Raw genomic sequence first — 18,155 nt, 5'->3', positions numbered from 1 at the left:
AGCGCATAGGCTGTGATCAGAGTCGTCCAATAAAGGCCACTTGATCGCCGCAGGCAGGCATCGAGAACACGAGTGCCCGACGCAAGCTTTGCCCGCAGTCTAGCGCTTGATCACTTCGTGGAAAATGCTAACCAGGAGATCAAATGCATTTTTTTCTTTTTCTCGTTCTGAGTCGCGGGAAAGCTTTAATGAGAGAAAGCGTCAGGGGTTAAGTTAAGATCTTGTATGATTGCAGTTCAAGGCGAAGAACTACGTACTAGGGCCTGACCGACTGATATTGTTTTTTTAAGGAAATTCGTATATTTAGAAGTAATTTTCTTTCGGTTTGTCCTGTTATGGGGTCATCTCAGATGAACGCTCATTTTTGTTTGGCACAGTTTTTACGACGCAACCCCTCCAGTGGGATATGAACTCACGACCCCCGGTTTCCCAAACCAATGCTCTACCCACTGAGCTACGGGGCCCTCGGCAATTCATATATTTGGAGTAACTAATTCTGATAAGCGATGAATCATCTGATTTAATTTCAAAACTATATAATGCATAAACGGACCTTTTTTGGGGTCCTTTAACATTTACAACAAAGATGAGTCATAGGCAGAACTGTTGTACAATATTTTGGCCTTTGTTTAATTTTACAGTGAAAACGTGAAAATCAATGAATTAATTTCTCTTTAGATTTACGACATACGTGTATGAAGTTTATAAGAACTTAGCGAGTGAAGTTTCTGGCAAAACATTACCCACAATGCCCTTTAACGTTAAACCACGTTTCTTTAGCTCCACCGTTTTCTTTGCTATGAAGTGATGTCTTCAAAATCCAGAGATGCATTTTTCACATGTCAAAAGATGTCATCCTTGAATATTTTATGGACAGAGAGAGAGATTCAACCGAAACTTTTTGCATTTGTTAGGCGGGTTGCTTATCATTTTGTGCTTTGTGGCTGTTTTTTATTCTGGAGTTCCTGTTTGGATACCATTCTCTCGGTCTTGTGTTGTATTGTATTAAAAAAAAATGGCCATAGTTTGGACATGTTATTGCCTGTCAGTTTAATTGCGTTGTTGTGTCGGAATTGTGCGGTCACACAGCTGTTGCAGATGCAAAGCGACGTCAGCGCCGGCGCATGGGATAACTGCGATTGCTTGCAATCGAAACGGCCGTGGGAAGTGAATCATATTTTGGCCGTGGCCCCTCATTTGGCCTCCGATATGTCTCCGTCCGCTATGCCGGACAGCGGGAAAAGCTGGCTTAGACGGTCAGGGTGAAAGGGTCGACCCATTCAAGACGGTGTAATTTTACAATTTTCCTATCACAAATTGTCAAAATACAAACAATCCATCGGGTCGAACAGCCGCCATCATAAAATCTTTAAATAGGGGCAAGGTTTTAGTTTTAGCTTTTAACATTCAGTAGAAAGTAAGGCACTGAGGGACGTTAGATCAAATTCTAAAACGAAGAAAATCATATTGTCCATGCAGGTGCCGTGTTTACCGGTGGTGTCGCTTGACATCATAGATAAAAAGTTTTCGGGAGACTTTAGACATACTTTTCTGGAGCAGATTGATTGTATCGCACTGCAACTTTCAGACGAAAGAGAAGAACGCAACGCTGCGATCAGTTCCCAGAACGTCTTGACGCCGCAAACAATGTACCCTCTAAGCTGCGCAACTGCGCATTTGTGCACTTGTCGCACACTCTCAGCGCAGAGGAAAACAGATCCAGCCCAGTGAACCACAGCCTGATGTGTTTTGTTTTCTTTTTAAAACACGGCAACACACTGCCTCTCACAAAGAGCTGCTGCTCGGCCACACCAGGCCACACATTCTACTTCCTCATTTACCTGACACCCCCCCCCCCAACCCAATTTTAAAGCGGTACAGTCATAATTACAAACACCGTGGAATGTGAATAATAGAAGAAAAAGTGGTGAAACTGGATGACATTTTCTCTTTTTTTTGAGTGACAAAGGTCTGGTCTGAAGCCAAAGTAGAAAGCGAAGGATGAGATGGTGGATAATGTTAAAATTCCACCTTGGCACAGCCTGATTGAGGATGAAAAGCACAGACGATACATTGCCCAAAAAGCTAATTGTATATTTTAAATATTGGAGGCAACATAACATTAACCTCAAAATTGTTTGGGAGCATCATTCAGCTTTCAACATGCATTGCGAAAGATATTTTGCAAGCAATAATTCAGTTTTACATGAAAAAACACAGACGGGGATATCATTGTGTGTTTAAAAAAAAAAAAAAACAAAGTTGGAAGCGAGATTTCAAATTTATAGTTCGTCGTTGGCTTGGCATGTATTTGTATTGTAATGTATTTTTCATTTGTTGACATTTTCAGTGTAAGTTTGCAAAAACACAAAATTGTTCTTAAAAATGTTCTTATGGACATGTAATCTGAACCTTTTAATGAGCCAATGGATGACACTGATTGCACACGTCTGATGTTGCTCACAGTGGTCAAAGGGGGCGCTCACGGGCTTAGCGCGTTTGCTCAAACACATCAAAAATTAGAGGGAACATTGACCACAAAGCTATTCTCGTCTCCATCCTGTGGTTATCCGTTACGGACCCCCCTTAAATGACACTTTTCAATCACTCTTTGGTAAATATTGTTCCTGTAACGGCGTCATTTCCTTCTAAAAGCGTCCATTTTGCAGTTCATCTAGTGCTCCTTAAGCTTACATTGCGCCCTCGTGATTGGTTTAACCTTCAAATATCATTATTGTATTAGTCGCTGCCTTTTAAAAGCTTTCCCTTGTTCAAAGCCTGCTCCTTCAGCGTACGTTGCGCCGTCGTGATTGGTTTAACCTTCAGAGTGCTCTTTTGGAAAACGTTAATAGGACAGAAGTCTCTTAAGTAGCGCGCGATTCCGTTGACCTGCAGCGGCCGTGCCGCGCGTCTTTGAAGGCTCGGTTAAGCGGGTCAGAGAGGAGCGTTGTCGGTAGTCATTTATCCGACGCGGTCGCCGAATTTCTGGATTTGAACGCATCCTGTGTTTGGCGAGTCCCCTGCTGGGAGGGGGACACGGCGGCAGGTCATGATGCACCTCTCCTGCAGGTATAACCACAGGGAAAGGGGGGGGGGCAGCTTTGCGAATCCACATGCCTCAAACGCTATAATTTTTACTCGCCTTGTGAATCAGCCAAAATAAAATTAAAAAAAAAAGAATCAGGGAGGGATAAGATTGTTAAGTTAGTGAGAGATTCTGAATTCTATAAAAACAAAAATGTTCACGCTGCGTTCTAAGAAAGTCTTTCAAAGGGACACGCCGATGGAGGAAATAGACAAAGAAATATGTGATAATTGGATGGAAACGAGCAAGAAGGGAAGGAAGGGTGGAGGGTGTGGGGGGGGGGGGGGCTCCAATGAGGAGAAAATGGGACAGAGCCTAAAGAGGGACGACTGTTCGGTGACACTGGAAAGAAGGCCACCGAGACCAGTTTTTGTGAAAAAATGAGAAGCTTTTGGTCATCAACCTCTTAGCGGTAGCGCGGGACTTCGGGGTCGGCGCTCCTGCAGATCCCCTCTCAGAGAGGAGATTCGCATTAGTGAAGGGCCTCCCACCTCCTGTCGGGAAAATCTTGTAACCGCTTCTGTGAGATCGCTCATGTCCTCTTTTAGCACTTTCGGGGGGGGGGGTTCATTTGTCTTCGCATTTTTCTAAATATTGGATATGCTCTGAAACCTCATTAATCAAACTTTGCGTCACGCATGCGAGACTCTGGGCTCACAGCGCCTCGTTTGTTAAGCGCAGTCCTAGATCCATTTGTTTTCATTTGGGGCGTTTGGCTCATAAAAATTCCAACTTTGCATTATGGAACTTTTTTTGTGTCTTCTAAGCCTGTAAGGCGAACTTTAAATGCGTTCTTATTGCAATATTGTAGAACGAAGCCTTTAATTTCTAGAAACTAATCTTAGAAGTCACAGCAACTTATAGTTCTGCCAATTCTCACCTGATTTATGAAGTTCACTTAGTGATATGATTCGGGGGCCGAACGGTGTGAAAATATATTTACCGTAGCCTTTCCACCCAGTCTTTGGCGATAACAGTTAAGGATGAAAATTTGACGAAGGAACTTTGATTGGCTATGCTGAAGGGAGTCCCCTTAGTTTATGACACATTTATGTAGGCACCAAACATCGACGACGTGATCTTCCCATGTCGATATCCATCCATCCATCCATCCATTATCTACCCCTTTTCCGGGTCGGGTCGCGGGGAAAGTAGCTTCAGCAAGGATACCCAGACTTTCCTTTCCCCAGCCACTTCTTCCAGCTCTTCCGGAGGGATCCCGAGGCATTCCCAAGCAAGCCGAGAGACATTGTTTCTCCAGCGTGTCCTGGGTCGTCCTCGGGGTCTCTTTCCAGTGGGACATGCCCGGAACACCTCACCAGGGAGGCGTCCGGGAGCCATCAGAATCAGATGCCCCAGCCACCTCATCCGGCTCCTCTCAATGCGGAGCAGTAGCGGCTCGACTCCCGGATGACCGAGCTTCTCACCGTATCACTAAGGGAGAGCCCACACACCCAGCGGAGGAAACTCATTACGGCCACTTGTATCTGGGGTCTTGTTCTTTCAGTCACGACCCACAGCTGATGCCCATAGGTGAGGGTAGGAACGTGGATCGACTGGTAAATTGAGAGGTTGGCCTTTCGATTTAGCTCCCTCTTTACCACAACGGACCGATACAAAGTCCGCATCACTGTAGATGCTGCACCGATCCATCTGTCGCTCCATTCTTGCCTCACTCGTGAACAAGACTCCAAGATACTTGAACCTGGGGCAGGATCTCATCCTTGACCTGGAGAGGACACGCCACCCTTTTCTGACTGAGGACCATAGTCTCGGATTTGGAGATCCTGATTCTCATTCCAGCCGCTTCACACTCTGCTGCGAATCGCTTCAGTGAGCATTGGAGATCACAGCTTGATGAAGCCAACAGGACGACATCATCTGCAAAGAGCAGAGATGCGATGCTAAGGCCACCAAACCGGACACCCTCTAATCCTCGGCTGCGCCTAGAACCTCTGTCCATAAAAGTTATGAACAAAATCGGTGACAACGGGCAGCCTTGGTGGAGTCCAACTCTCACCGGAAAGGAGTCCCACTTATTGCTAGCAATGCGGACCAAACTCTGACAGCGGTCGTACATGGACCGAACAGCTCGTATCAGGGGCTTTGGTACCCCATACCCCTGAAGAACCCCCCACAGGACTGCCCGAGGGACACGGTCAAACGCCTTCTACAAAACACACGTAGACTGGTTGGGCGAACTCCCATGCACCCTCGAGGTCCACATCGATATTTCCTTTCCAACCTATTTAACATCACATCGAACTGTAAAGTCGTTAACAACTGCACATGCTTAAGCACCGCATTGTGATCTTATCAATACCCGAGGCTTTCGTATTGATGCTGCATTGTGACGGATAACCCAGTAATATACCTCAATTGCAATATCGATACCCCACGCACACATCTCGCCTCATATTAAAAAAACAAAACAAAATCAAACGCGCCACGTGCACATATTGACGGAAGATAATGATTGTATCAATATCTGATGTAGTTGCAGCGAGCGATAACGACAAGGCATATCGCAATATCTACAGTTTGTCCCAGCCCCGACGTTAATGTAACCCGTACTCTGTTCTGATGATTTCAGCAATGTGAAGCGCTTTACTGCCTCTAAGGAAATCGGCAATGTCAACATTCCAATATTTGCCATCCAACTGAGAGCAAACCAATAAATCCCGTGTTATGGTTCCCTCCGCATTCACTGTTGACCCAGCGATACTCAAGGGTTATTAATGGGCTCATTATTATTTTCTCTCCCGATACACAGATTTTTTTTTTTTTTCCCCCACACTAAAATCACTGCCACGAATTACGAACGTTAGAAATCAATTAACTTGTTTGTTTCGGAAAACCCAAACCGCTGCTGAAGAACAGCCAAAATAGATTTACAGTTTCTCAGCATACTAAGTATGTCATTAAAAATAAAATTATAGCGTGAAAGTGTAAACAATGAGTGAAACCGGCGTTGATTTACAGCAGAATGGTCTGACTTCTCCTTTCTGGACCGGCAGCTTTGAAAGATGGTGGCATTTTGCTGGAAAGAGAGCATCGTTAATTCTCAAGAGAATATCATAACCAGCATTTTGCGAGCAGAAGCCACCCATCATACACTATACATAATATGGCTGCAATGTATTAAATTATTACACAGCGCTTTTGAGGCCCGTGTATGATAATTGCGTGACATAAGATTCGGGAAGCGTACGCCATCTAGGTTCCACTAAGTTGCGCGGGCTTCTCAGATGATACTCGTGTGTTGTATTATGGATGTAACACCCCCCCTGCTGAGGACTTGGGACGCAGACTGCAGCCTTCAACTTTTGACTTTTGACAACAAACCCGCCCTGACCCAAACCATCGTCGCGTTTGGCACGGCTCATCATCACGTTCGCAGCGGTTCGAGGATCATTTGTGGACTTTGCTTTTGTAGTAGTCGGCGCGACTGTATTGAGTTTGATGACCTGTTTTGATTTCCCGGCCCGGGGAGGAGGCGACAAAGAGAATAAATTTTTGAAATAAGTGTCCTGCAATATCACTTGTTCGTTCCCCGCAATGTCGCAGTTTTTTTTTTTTTTGTCAGGGCTGGAACATTTTGGAAAATCCGTGGTTCGGTTCACGCGGCGTTTCAATTTTGCGTACGCGCCGACTCTTCGGAAAATCATTTGTCATGTGCAGTCAGGTTCAAATGAAAGGAACGAGACAGTCTGACGTGACAGTCTTGAGATTAAAACTCATCATAATGAATTGTTGTTATGACACACATTGCATCAAATAAACGTAAACAAACAACATCAGCACAACATTCTTTGTTTTTTCCACCTGTCTTGGCGATGTCGAGCCGTTTGCCGTTTTGATTGATTGATTGAGGGATCGCGAGGAGGCACAGAGCCTCGTCGGTTTGTCGCCGTCGAGTCGGGCGACAATTTCATTGTTCCTCATCCCCGTCGTCCCATTTAAACTCCAATTATACCATCTGCCTATTGAAGCTCCTCATCCACCGATGGAGTGACTCAACAGCGCTCTCAGAGCTGGAGCATTTGAAGCTTGATGGATAATCAGGATGTCGGTGACAGGTGTAGGCGAGGCTGCCGGCGTATTTATCCCCTAATTGTGCCGCGTCCTGACCCGGCGCGTACGCCGTCCCCCTCCGCCTCGGCGACTGGGCTGACGAATCGGAGCGCGGCGCCGCCCCCGCTCGCCGCCGCCGTCCTCTCGCCGCCGCTATCCGTTTCCCGAAGTAATTAACGTTATTTACCCCGCCGGCTTCGCCAAATGGCCGTTTGCGTTGTAGCGACACGCCGACGCTTAACACGCCGGCGCGTTACAGAAATCGGTAACCACTTCAGCTGCGGCTGAACATCTGCTGCACTCGCCTGCTGTGCGTGCTTCTCCTGCCAAAATGTACTCATTAGTCAAATTCATTGATATTTTAGATGAGGTAAAACATTTAAATGTCGAAACTTGCTTAATGCTCCATGATAAAGGCGCCACACAGCCCGAACGTTATCCGTTCTGGGACGCTGGTCAACTTTGTTTGGATTTAGGGCACATCCACCCCCCCCCCATCCCCCAGGACATAATGTAAATTGAATTGATCCATTAAAGAATCCATCTGTTGCCACCGTAAAATCTTTTTTAACTTGACAGGTGATGTTTAAAGTTGCATTTTAAAGCAGTTTCAATCCAAGAGCGTCTAAAACTTTTTCCTCATCGCGGGTTGTCAATTCTCCATGTGAAATCACAAATGTATAATCGCTACTGTAAAGGTCGACTTATACTCCCGGGACCGACAATGGCCGCATTCCATCACGTGACCTACGTATTGCCCCACGCTGCACCTTCGCGTGGAATGTGCGTAGCCTGCCGTTGACACGTCAGAAAAAGTTAATTGTCGTGATTAGCCCGTTTAGTCACATGCAGTGATTATTGATTTTCTTCGCAGAATCTGTGAGGCTATTGTAAAAAGGTAAAAAAAAAATCTTTCTGCGCTTACTTCACTCAAGTCTCGCATGATTTGGTGAAATCCTGCGTGTGACGTTGTTGTCTGTTGCTGTGTATTACAGAAAGTACCGTAATTTCCGGCATACAACTTTTTTTTCACACCGTTTCAACCCTGCGGTTTATGCGGTGATGCGGCTAATTTGTGCATTTTTTTTCTCATGGCCGCAAGGGGCCACTCGGGTGGAAAAGTAAGAGTGAGACTGGAATATAAGTGCAGAGGAGGTGACATGTTAGTGGTGTGCTAGTGTTAGCGCTGTGCGAGCGTGTTGCTGCTATGTTACTGGCGTGTCTCAGTGATATTTACCAGAAAGTTTTATTTTAACCGGCCCCGTTAGGGGCTAGCGTTGGTGCGGCGCTAGCGTTAGGGGCTAGCGTTGGTGCGGCGCTAGCGTTAGTGCTAGCGTTAGCACTAGCGTTAAACTCTATCTGTGTACCGTGTCGGCTCAATGTGGGAAGCTTTTACACAGCTGCGGCGTATGTATGTACCAAATGGTATTTCCTTTGCAAATTTACTGTGTGAGGCTTACAACCAGGTGCACTCTGTTGGCCGGGAATTACGGTAATAAGATAAATACAGCTACGGAATAGCCGATTGGTGATTTTTGTACTTCACATACTTTTTAACTGCGCAGTTTTCCCCTGTTGTTTTGTGCACAGCAGCCACCGCTTCCTAATGAGATGCCCACCATGCCGCTTGTCGACATCCATATATGTTACGTGCACCTGCGGAGCGGAAAATAATGTTTTCCATGTCAAACAAAACCAGAACATGAGTGCATACGATGCCTTGCCGTCAAGCTTGACACACGACACACACGCTGAATTCCTTTCGTATTTCTTTCTTTCTTCGGCAACTTGAAAATGCATTGAACAAAGTGCAAAGAAAGAAGTTTGGATGCACGGAATATACAGGTCGCGTCGGATAAATCATCGGTTTTCACCCCCTCTCATCTTTGCAAAAGTCGTGTTTTTGCGCTGTTGTTTGTGTCGTCGCTCCCCCCCACCGCCGCCGCCCCCTCCCCCTTGCATGCGCTCATGTTGCGCGGACTTAAAAGGGCAGCTTGAGCAATGACGAGCGTCGCTCACTTCACAGGCTCTGACGGAAGGAGAAGATCGACTAGGAGGGAAGATTAAAGCGAAAGCGCCGGAAAACGAAAAATGGAGATGAGGTAGACCAGGAGGGCCGATTTATGCCGGAATGACGTCTTGTCAAAAAAAAAAATAGACAAAATAATAAATACACGGAATCATTCCCCCCCCGTTTTCCACACAAGCACAATAAGCGAAAAATGCAAAGGATGATCAGTCAAAAATGTGGCCACTTCCCCTTAATTCCTCACGGATGTTGGATTTATGTATTCAAATATTAAAAAGGGACTCCAGCGAGAAAAATACAACCTGCGATAGAAACGTCTCAGACTGTTCAATTAGATTTTTTTGCTGGGAGACCTTCAAAGGCACGCGAGTGCGGCACCATAAGCCGGAAGAAGAAACGTGTCATTTCTCACAGCGAATGAGAAAAGGATATCATTATCACATTGGTAATGAACAGGTGTTAAACCTAAGGCCCGGGGGGCCAGGTCCGGCCTACCACAGTATTTTATGTGGCCCGCAAAAGCAGACTGTATGTCGGCTTCCATGAGTCTTCCTAAAATCTATCCCAAAATTAAATGCTGAACTATTCCAAACCATTTTATTTGCTACAACCCCCTTCTTCTTCTTCTTTTTCTTTCGGATTGTCCCGTTAGAGGGTCGCCGAGCGTGTCATCTTTTTCCATCTAAGCCCATCTTGTGCATTTTCCTCTCTAACACTCACAGTCCTCATGTCCTCCCTCACGACATCCATCAACCTTTTCTTTGCTCTTCCTCTTGCTCGTTTGCCTGGCAGCTCCATCCTCACTACCTTTCTACCAATATACTCTGGACATGTCCAAACCATCGAAGTCTGCTCCCTCTAACCTTGTCTCCAAAACATCCAACTTTGTCTGGTGCACCGTCTCTAATCCGTACAACATGGCCGGCCTCTCCACTGTTTTAGAAACTTTGCCCTTTATCCTAGCGGAGACTCTTCTGTCACATAGAACACCGGACACCTTCCGCCAACTGTTCCACCCCCGCATGGACCAGTTTCTTCACTTCCTTACCACATTCTCCATTGCTCTGGATTGTTGACCCCAAGTATTTGAAGTCGTCCACCTTTGGCATCTCTTCTCCCTGGAGCTTCACTCTTCCCCCTGAACCCCTCTCATTCATGCACATATACTGTTTTACCTCAGCTAATTTTCATTCCTCTCCTTTCCAGTGTGTTCCTCCATCTTTCTAATTGTTCCTCCGCCTGCTGCCTGCTCTCACTGCAGATCACAATATCATCTGCGGACATCATAATCCAAGGGGATTCCAGTCTAACCTCACCTGTTAGCCTATCCATTACTACCGCAAACAGGAAGGGGCTCAGGGCGGATCCCTGATGCAGTCCCACCTCCACTTTAAATTCTTCCGACACACCAACAGCACATCTCACCGCTGTTCTGCTGCCCTCATACATGTCCTGTACTATTCTAACATATTTCTCCGCCACGCTGGACTTGTGCATGCAGTACCCCAGTTCCTCTCTTGGTACTCTGTCATAGGCTTTCTCTAGATCCACAAAGACACAATGTAGCTCCTTCTGACCTTCTCTGTATTTTTCCACTAGCATCCTCAAGGCAAATTTATTCATTTGCTACAAGACCTCCTCCCCTTTTATCTTTTTTACACAAACTTCAGGAATATCTGATCAAACTATCATGAGTAACATCAGAGTGCTTGTTTGTCTACGACTGACTAGCAACCACCAAGGTTGTAGTCCGCCTCTCGCCCAGTTAATTGCAATAGGCTCAACCCAGCCCACCCGTCACCCCAATGAGGACAAGCGCAGATCTTAGAGCCCCCCCCCCAAAAAAAAAATCTCATTCACATTGAGTAAGTTTTAACTAAAAGGAAGAATGTAGTTTTTATGACACCGTCAATATGTTGACTCACGCCATTTAATGGATTCAGCCTTGGAATAATACCTCCCTAAAATAAAAATAAATCTAGGTTGCTGCATAAAATAAACTGTTGCCAGAAGAAATAAACGCATAACCCAAACCAATATAAAAACAAGCTTCTTGGGAAAGATATTTCAAGGAGTCTTATATAGGACAAGGAAACCGCATTTGACTTGAATTTAAGTTCACACGTAGACCTGAATTTTCTATAACTGTGCGACGTACACAAAGTTATAATAAAAGTATTGTTTAAATGTCAGAAAGAAAGATTTCAGCCAGTGCCCTATTTAGAGATCATTTCCAACCATATTTCATGTGCTTTTCTGTACCTTCTGTGAGTGGCCATATAAAAGCACAACAATCGGTTGAGGATTTGCTCCAGAATCCGATGCTGGACGTAGAGCGGCTACCGTTGAGGTGCTCTGACTCACTGTTACGTTGTCTCAAGTGACAGGATAAGTGTGTGTTGGTGCCCGGAGACGCCATCTCATTCTGTTCCTAATCCGCTCCCAGATTGAGGTCAGCGAGGGCATCGCGAGATCCCCGCACCCTCGGAAATGCTGCCGAGATTGGGCGAGGCGCTCCGATTGGTCTGCCGCGCCGGATGGCTCCGTCTCTAAGTCCGATCGGTCCAGGGAAGCGAGGACGAGTCTCGATGTGAAATATCTTCGCCGGGGGTGACGCCGTGGGCCGCGAAGCATCAACTTTCTGAATTTTTTCACTCCAGGGGTGCTTAGAGAGGGTTTCACGATGGATATTAGATGGATGGAGGGGCCAGAAGGTTGTCCCGGTGCGGCATTTGCCGTTGTAAGAGGCCCTGAGCGTAATGTGGGAGGGTTGCTATGGCAATGGTAGGTTGTAGCGTAGGTGTGTTGTTGTGGTAACGGTCTCGTGCGGCTGCCGCTCAAGCTCTGACGGCTGAGCACTCGGTCTTTTGTTGCGTGTCACAGTAATTGATCATTTGCGCCATTGGCCGCTGTAATAACGCAGTAATACATGCTTTATAGCACCTCGGAAACCGCAATGGCTGCCAGTTCCGCACCTGTAAAATCACTTTAACCAAAACATAGCTATCTCACCTTTTTCTCTTCAAATTTCATAGTTTCATGATGCCAAGATGATTCCATTGTGTTTTGAGTGTTTTCGTTAACTAGTTTTAAATTTCATTTTCCTTTATATCTCACATTAAACAAATGATTACAATATGTACTATCGAACGAAATTTGTCATGCAAATATGCACTTTTTTTTTTATTATTTCAAGCTTTAATAAAGTGTACGGACGCACAAATGTTATCATTTTGGCCTAATCTGGCTAACTAACAAAAGCGGCGATTTGAAAAGCTAATCCGAGCTCATTCGCTTATTTTGGGATTTGCGGTAGCCTTTACCGCTCGCGGTCCCTCATTTGGAAGACACTAATTTGTGGAACAACAACAGGATTATATCATACCGATACGGTCCCACTAAAATCCGCTTGCCCAGCGGTAAAACCCATTAAGAGAGCGAGCTTGCCCAGCCAGAAACCATTACGAGCGCAGCCTCTCACTATAAACACTGGCACCGGCCTACTTAGAGTCCCGTATTAGTAATTGTATCATACCGGCAACAAAGGCATATATCAGCGGACGAGCTTTATCGCGCCCATGACTAATATCGCTGTAATAACTCACTCGAGCGGCGCGAAGATGGGATTCGGTCAAAGAAGTGCAAGCAAATGGCAGAATGCAGCGCCTCATTAGAGGCCCGCAAATTTTGACCCTCCCTTATTGGCCGCTTTGTTTTCCCGCTACATCTATTTTAACAGTATTTCTTCTTCTCCGGGCCCCGTCCCGTCCCGTCTCGTCCGTCTTCTTCTCTGCGAGCTATCGGATTCTGGCCTAGTTTGGCTGCTACCTTCTGGCTGGCCCCGATTTCAGCTGAGCTGGCGTTTTCACGCACGATCAACGTGAACGTGCTTTGCACCTAACGTCTATTTAATGGCTGCTCTTTTGCAACTGGAGTAATTACACGTTTGAAGATCCACGTGTTCCTCCGGCACAGTTGCAGAAAGAAAGACTGGTTCTCCTTGTCATCCATCCCATTTTCTTTTTTTTTGTGTGTCAGTTTTATAAACATCTTCTTCCTGTTTCTCGCTGCGGCCTGATAATCGGAATTGATGACCAACATGGCGCCCGACTTAGTGTTACATTGGTCCAAATGTCTGTTTGCATGATGTTAGAGCAGGGGTCGGAAACCTAAGGCTTGCGAGCCACACCTGGCTCTTTTGGTGGTTGCGGATGGCTCTCATAACAACATACTGTATACAGCAGGGGTGCTCAATGAGTCCATTGCGCTCAATCGCGAGGAAGTTCTGGTTGATCGCGTGACTCCGTGGCCCAATCTTTTTTTCTGAACATTTTGGCACCACACGTACATTTCTCCAACAACGACCCGACGCACATCCTCCAATGACGGCCACACGCTCTTCTCCCTAGTTTACCTTACACCGCCCCACTCCGCTCTTAAAGGGGTACACTCATAATTACAAATGTTACAGTCCTTACGCGGCCCATCCGTTTTTCCACCACAAAATATGATTTTGACGTATACGGCTATTTGTAACTCCCACCATGAAAATCCTCTCGAGGGATTTGTTTTCGACAAGAAGCAGGAAGTGACGTACGGGGCAGGAGCGCCCTCCAGCTTACTCGTTTGTTCTGATGAGTTTTACCTGCGGGAAGCTAGCTTGTTGTTCCTTCGTGTTAGCTAAAATGCCGGTTCGTTGCATTGCTGGATATTGCGTGAACACTCGGGAGGATGGATTTACCCTTCGTAAGTTTCCAAGAGACCCGGTTCATCGTGAAAAATCCGTAAGTCAGGGGGGGCTAAATGTGTCGATGTACGCCACCGGCCTTGTCGGCCGGGGTGGCTCGTCGCAGCGGCAGGCCGCGTTCGCTCATCTCCATTGCGGAAATGGATCGGACGGGGAGGCGGTTTGGCCGCAGCATCGTCGTCGCTCGCGGGCAGCGTTTATCACCGCCGCGCGGATGTTCATCAGGCGTGGAGGTGGTTTGGCCGTGATCCGCATATCATCGAAATATGGCTCAAAACAATTGGGTAATATTGCCCCGGACACTCGATTGTGAGATGTTCTCTTCCGTGTCAGAAAGGGCGTGTTCGTTTCCCGTAGGTCGGGTCCACAGCGTGTTTTCATTGGCGAATGTCCGGGGTGACGTCACGGGCAGGAGATGCGACCACTTGGATGTCGAATGACACATGGATGACGCGCTCTCCGCTCATATTAATTTTTTCGTGTAGACATTGAAGTGAATAATGTTGTACGTATTTTTCATTACAATATCTATTTTAGAATATTTATAGGGATGACACTCGACCTTTGATTTAATGACGTATGAAACAGACGACTAAGCCATCACCAAAGAAGTCGCATTAATGGTAAAAAGTACTTTTGTCATCATCGGTTAGCAACATCATAATGTTATTTAAATGAATTTAGAGACTTATTGTACTCTTGAAGTGTCGGTCATACATAAAATGCACAAATATACTTGTATTTAGTTTTTAAAAATATTGGACGAGTCGTTTGGAATTATATTTTAAAATATTTGCCGTTTATGGCTCTCTCGGCCTAAAAGGTTCCCGACCCCTTTGTTTATATGCAAGAAAAACCCCTGTCACAATTCCGCATTCCGGTGAATCGTGTTGCGTTTTTCATCCCGCAAGGTGCAAAGGTGAAGTTAAACGGTCATTAAAAAGACTCAAGCGATGCGTGAGGCTCGCCATGCCCGGAACAAAAAAAAAAAAAAAAAAAAAAACACTCAATCACCTTATTAAGAGCCACTGAACCATCACGTTTCCATGGAAGCTGTTATTTTAAGAATAAATTACAACGCACTCGTGCTTTAACCGGGCTGAGATTCACCACGCGCGCTTATGCTTCCACTTGCATCATTGGCTCAATTAACTTGATGTCACGCCGTCTTAAGTTGCGCGCGTCGAGCGCCATTCCTCGGCAACGGCGACGTGCCTGCGCTACCTCGCTACTGTGTAACATCCACGCCATACATTTAAACACGGGAACCTTTTTGCTCCACACGTTGCAAATCATATCTTCAGGCACTTACCTCCATATCTGTACGTCTTGTTTCTTTTCAATTTGGGTTGAGGTAAACACAAATTGTCCGCCGTACTCAAGCCAGTCCTGCGCATTTATCAAAAACATGGTGTTTTTATTATTGACTGTGGCTGAACACTTAAAATAAAGAATCATTCTGACCTCAAACCGCCTCTCCAGCACATTCACTTTGTTGTTAAATATTTGCTACGTGTGTATTTCCCAAATAAATTCGAGCACTATATGTACTGCGACCTTTTATTCCTCTCGGAACCTCAGGTGGTCATCAAATGGGAGCCACGCGCCTCACGATAAAGTAGAAACATCATTTTGATAGGCTACACTGAAGAAAGATGGGTTCTAAATGCAGTGAAGACTCGGTTCTTGAACGTTTCCGTTGTGGAACCAATTGGTTTTCGAACGGAAATCAGTACTCGAACGCCTGCGACAAAACCCGGAAATAACATAACTTACGTGACCCGCGACGCGCTTTGCTATCGTAAATTCAAACGCACCGCGAAAAAACCCCAGAAATAACGTAACTTACACGACCCGACCACCTGACCCACAACGTGCGTTGTTACTGTGAATTTGAACGCACCGCGAAAAAATCCGGAAAAAACAACGCATGCAGCCCGACCAGCTAACCCACGATGCCCTTTGCTATCGTAAATACGAACGCACCGTGAAAAAACCCCGGAAATAATGTAACTTACACGACCCGACCAGCTGAGTCACAATGCGCGTTGTTATTGTGAATTTCAACGCACCGGGGAAAAATCCGGAAAAAACATAACGCACGCAGCCGACCAGCTGACCCACAACGTGCGTTGTTATTGTGAATTTGAACGCACCATGAAAAAATCCAGAAAAAAACAATGCATGCAGCCCGACCAGCTAACTCACGACGCCCTTTGCTATCGTAAATACGAACGCACCGCGAAAACCCCCCAGAAATAACATAACTTACACGACCCGACCAGCTGAGCCACAACGCGCGTTGTTATTGTGAATTTGAACGCACCGCGAAAAAATCCGGAAAAAACAACGCATGCAGCCCGACCAGCTAACCCACGACGTGCTTTGCTATCGTAAATTCGAACGCACCGCGAAAAAACCTGGAAATAACACAACTTACGCGAGCCGAGCAGCTGACCCGCGACGTGCGTTGTTATTGTGAATTTGGACGCACAGCGAAAAAACCCAGAAATAACACAACGCACGCGACCCGACCAGCTGACCCACGACATGCGTTATTGTGTCTAACGCAGCCTCTGTACACATTAAACTCCACATGTATTTCTACTATGCAGTTTATTATCAAGAAAAGCTAAAAATAAATGGTTTTAAAAACCCAATTGTTCATGCTTGGAACGCATTATTTCTTTTTCCATTAATTTTAATAGGAAATATCGATTCGGTTTTCGAACAAATCGGTTCTCGAACCACCTTCTGGAACAGATTGGGGTCGAGAACCGAGGTTGTACTGTAGTTTGAAAATAATTGAGCACTCTGATTAAAAATAAACAAAAAAAAAAGATTTTGCATTATGAAACAACAACAATACCAACAAATATTAAAAATGCAAAACGCGCCAGTGTCCGTGTTGACCGACCCGGCCGTCGAAGCTCGTGCGTGAACCGGTATGTGCGGATCACGTGGTTCATTTAAGTCAGCTGCGATGTGCTCCAGCTTGTCCTGTGCAGGTCCACTTGAAAAGAAACAGATGGATGATTTTTATTGTATTTGAGCATTTTCGTGAATTGCCGTTCTTCGCTCCCTCTACACAATCACATCGAGCCACATTCCTAGTCTGTGCCAGTTCGTTATGAAATTCATATTTGTATGTGACCCGCAACTCTTATTGAGATTTTTTTTCTTTTTTGCTCCTTGCAGTTATTGCCGACTCGCTGACAGTATCAGCCCCATCCCAGACTCTTTCCAAAGTGGAAGGCGACACGCTACAACTGACCTGTGAAGTGTCCCGGACCACAATGCAACACACTCACTTGTCAGTGGGCTGGTTCCTGAAGGCGCCCGACGACGCGTCCGCCCCACCTCAGGAGCTGCTCACGCTGTCCAAGGACTTTGTCCTGCGGTCCGGGGGCCCGTACCGCCAGAGGATGGCGGCCGGGGACCTCAGGCTGGACAAAACCAGCGCCACGTCCTACCGCCTGACCATCCACAAGTTGCAGCCCGTGGACCAGGGCCTGCTCTACTGCCAGGCCGCCGAGTGGATCCAGGACGCCGACGGCAGCTGGTTCGCCATGACCCGCAAGCAAAGCGACAAGAACGCGCTCCGCATTCAGCCCACCGGTGAGCGAAACCGAGGGACGGCGGGTTTGATTTCAAAGAGTCAAGAAGCTGACGCGCATCTCGCACGTGGGCCGGCTTCCCCCCGATTGCCGATCGGCCTCTCGCGCTGACCTCATTACGGCGCTAAAAAGGGTCTTACTCAACCTCCACAAACCTCCCACTGATGCATTTGTGTCGCCTTGGCGGGCGACGTTAAAAGCGTAGTCAATGACGGTGTAAACACCGTTAAACGGTGGAAGTGTGCACAGCAGGTGTCTGCGGTGTACACAATCTAGATAGAAATCGCTGTGCAGTCAGAGACCTTTCATCCACCTCAAGGCGCAGTGTAACGGCCATTAAGGTGCTAATTCATGTCAAAGAAACTCCAGGACTACTTTTAAAAAAAAACATATAATACGTATATATCCAACCGTCTATTTTCCATCGTGCTTTCTTCTTCTCGCTAAGGTCATGCGTTTGCTAAAGGGTATTCTGGCTGACGCCGGGCTCGAGGCCGGGTACGCCCTGAAATGGTCGCCAGCCGATCGCGGGACACATATAAACAAACAACTGCTCGCACTCACATTTAGAGTCTTCAGTGAAACTATGATGCGTGTTTCTCG

The 18,155-nt window shown here is 46.3% G+C and overlaps 1 protein-coding gene across 5 annotated transcripts in view; it reads left to right on the top strand.

Annotated features, from left to right (window-relative positions):
* Window positions 1-18,155, top strand: part of igsf3 (immunoglobulin superfamily, member 3) — a 124,993-nt gene that overhangs the window by 54,062 nt on the left and 52,776 nt on the right. For all 5 annotated transcript variants that reach the window (XM_061842513.1, XM_061842511.1, XM_061842512.1 and 2 more), the window contains one exon: window positions 17,134-17,553. In XM_061842513.1, the coding sequence (XP_061698497.1) occupies window positions 17,134-17,553 (420 nt within the window). The remainder of the gene's footprint in view (window positions 1-17,133; window positions 17,554-18,155) is intronic.

This window comes from Syngnathoides biaculeatus, chromosome 14, assembly GCF_019802595.1.
Source record: "Syngnathoides biaculeatus isolate LvHL_M chromosome 14, ASM1980259v1, whole genome shotgun sequence".
Classification (NCBI taxonomy): domain Eukaryota; kingdom Metazoa; phylum Chordata; class Actinopteri; order Syngnathiformes; family Syngnathidae; genus Syngnathoides; species Syngnathoides biaculeatus.
Note: the sequence above shows the minus strand (reverse complement) of the source record. Positions and strands in the feature narration are given on the sequence as shown.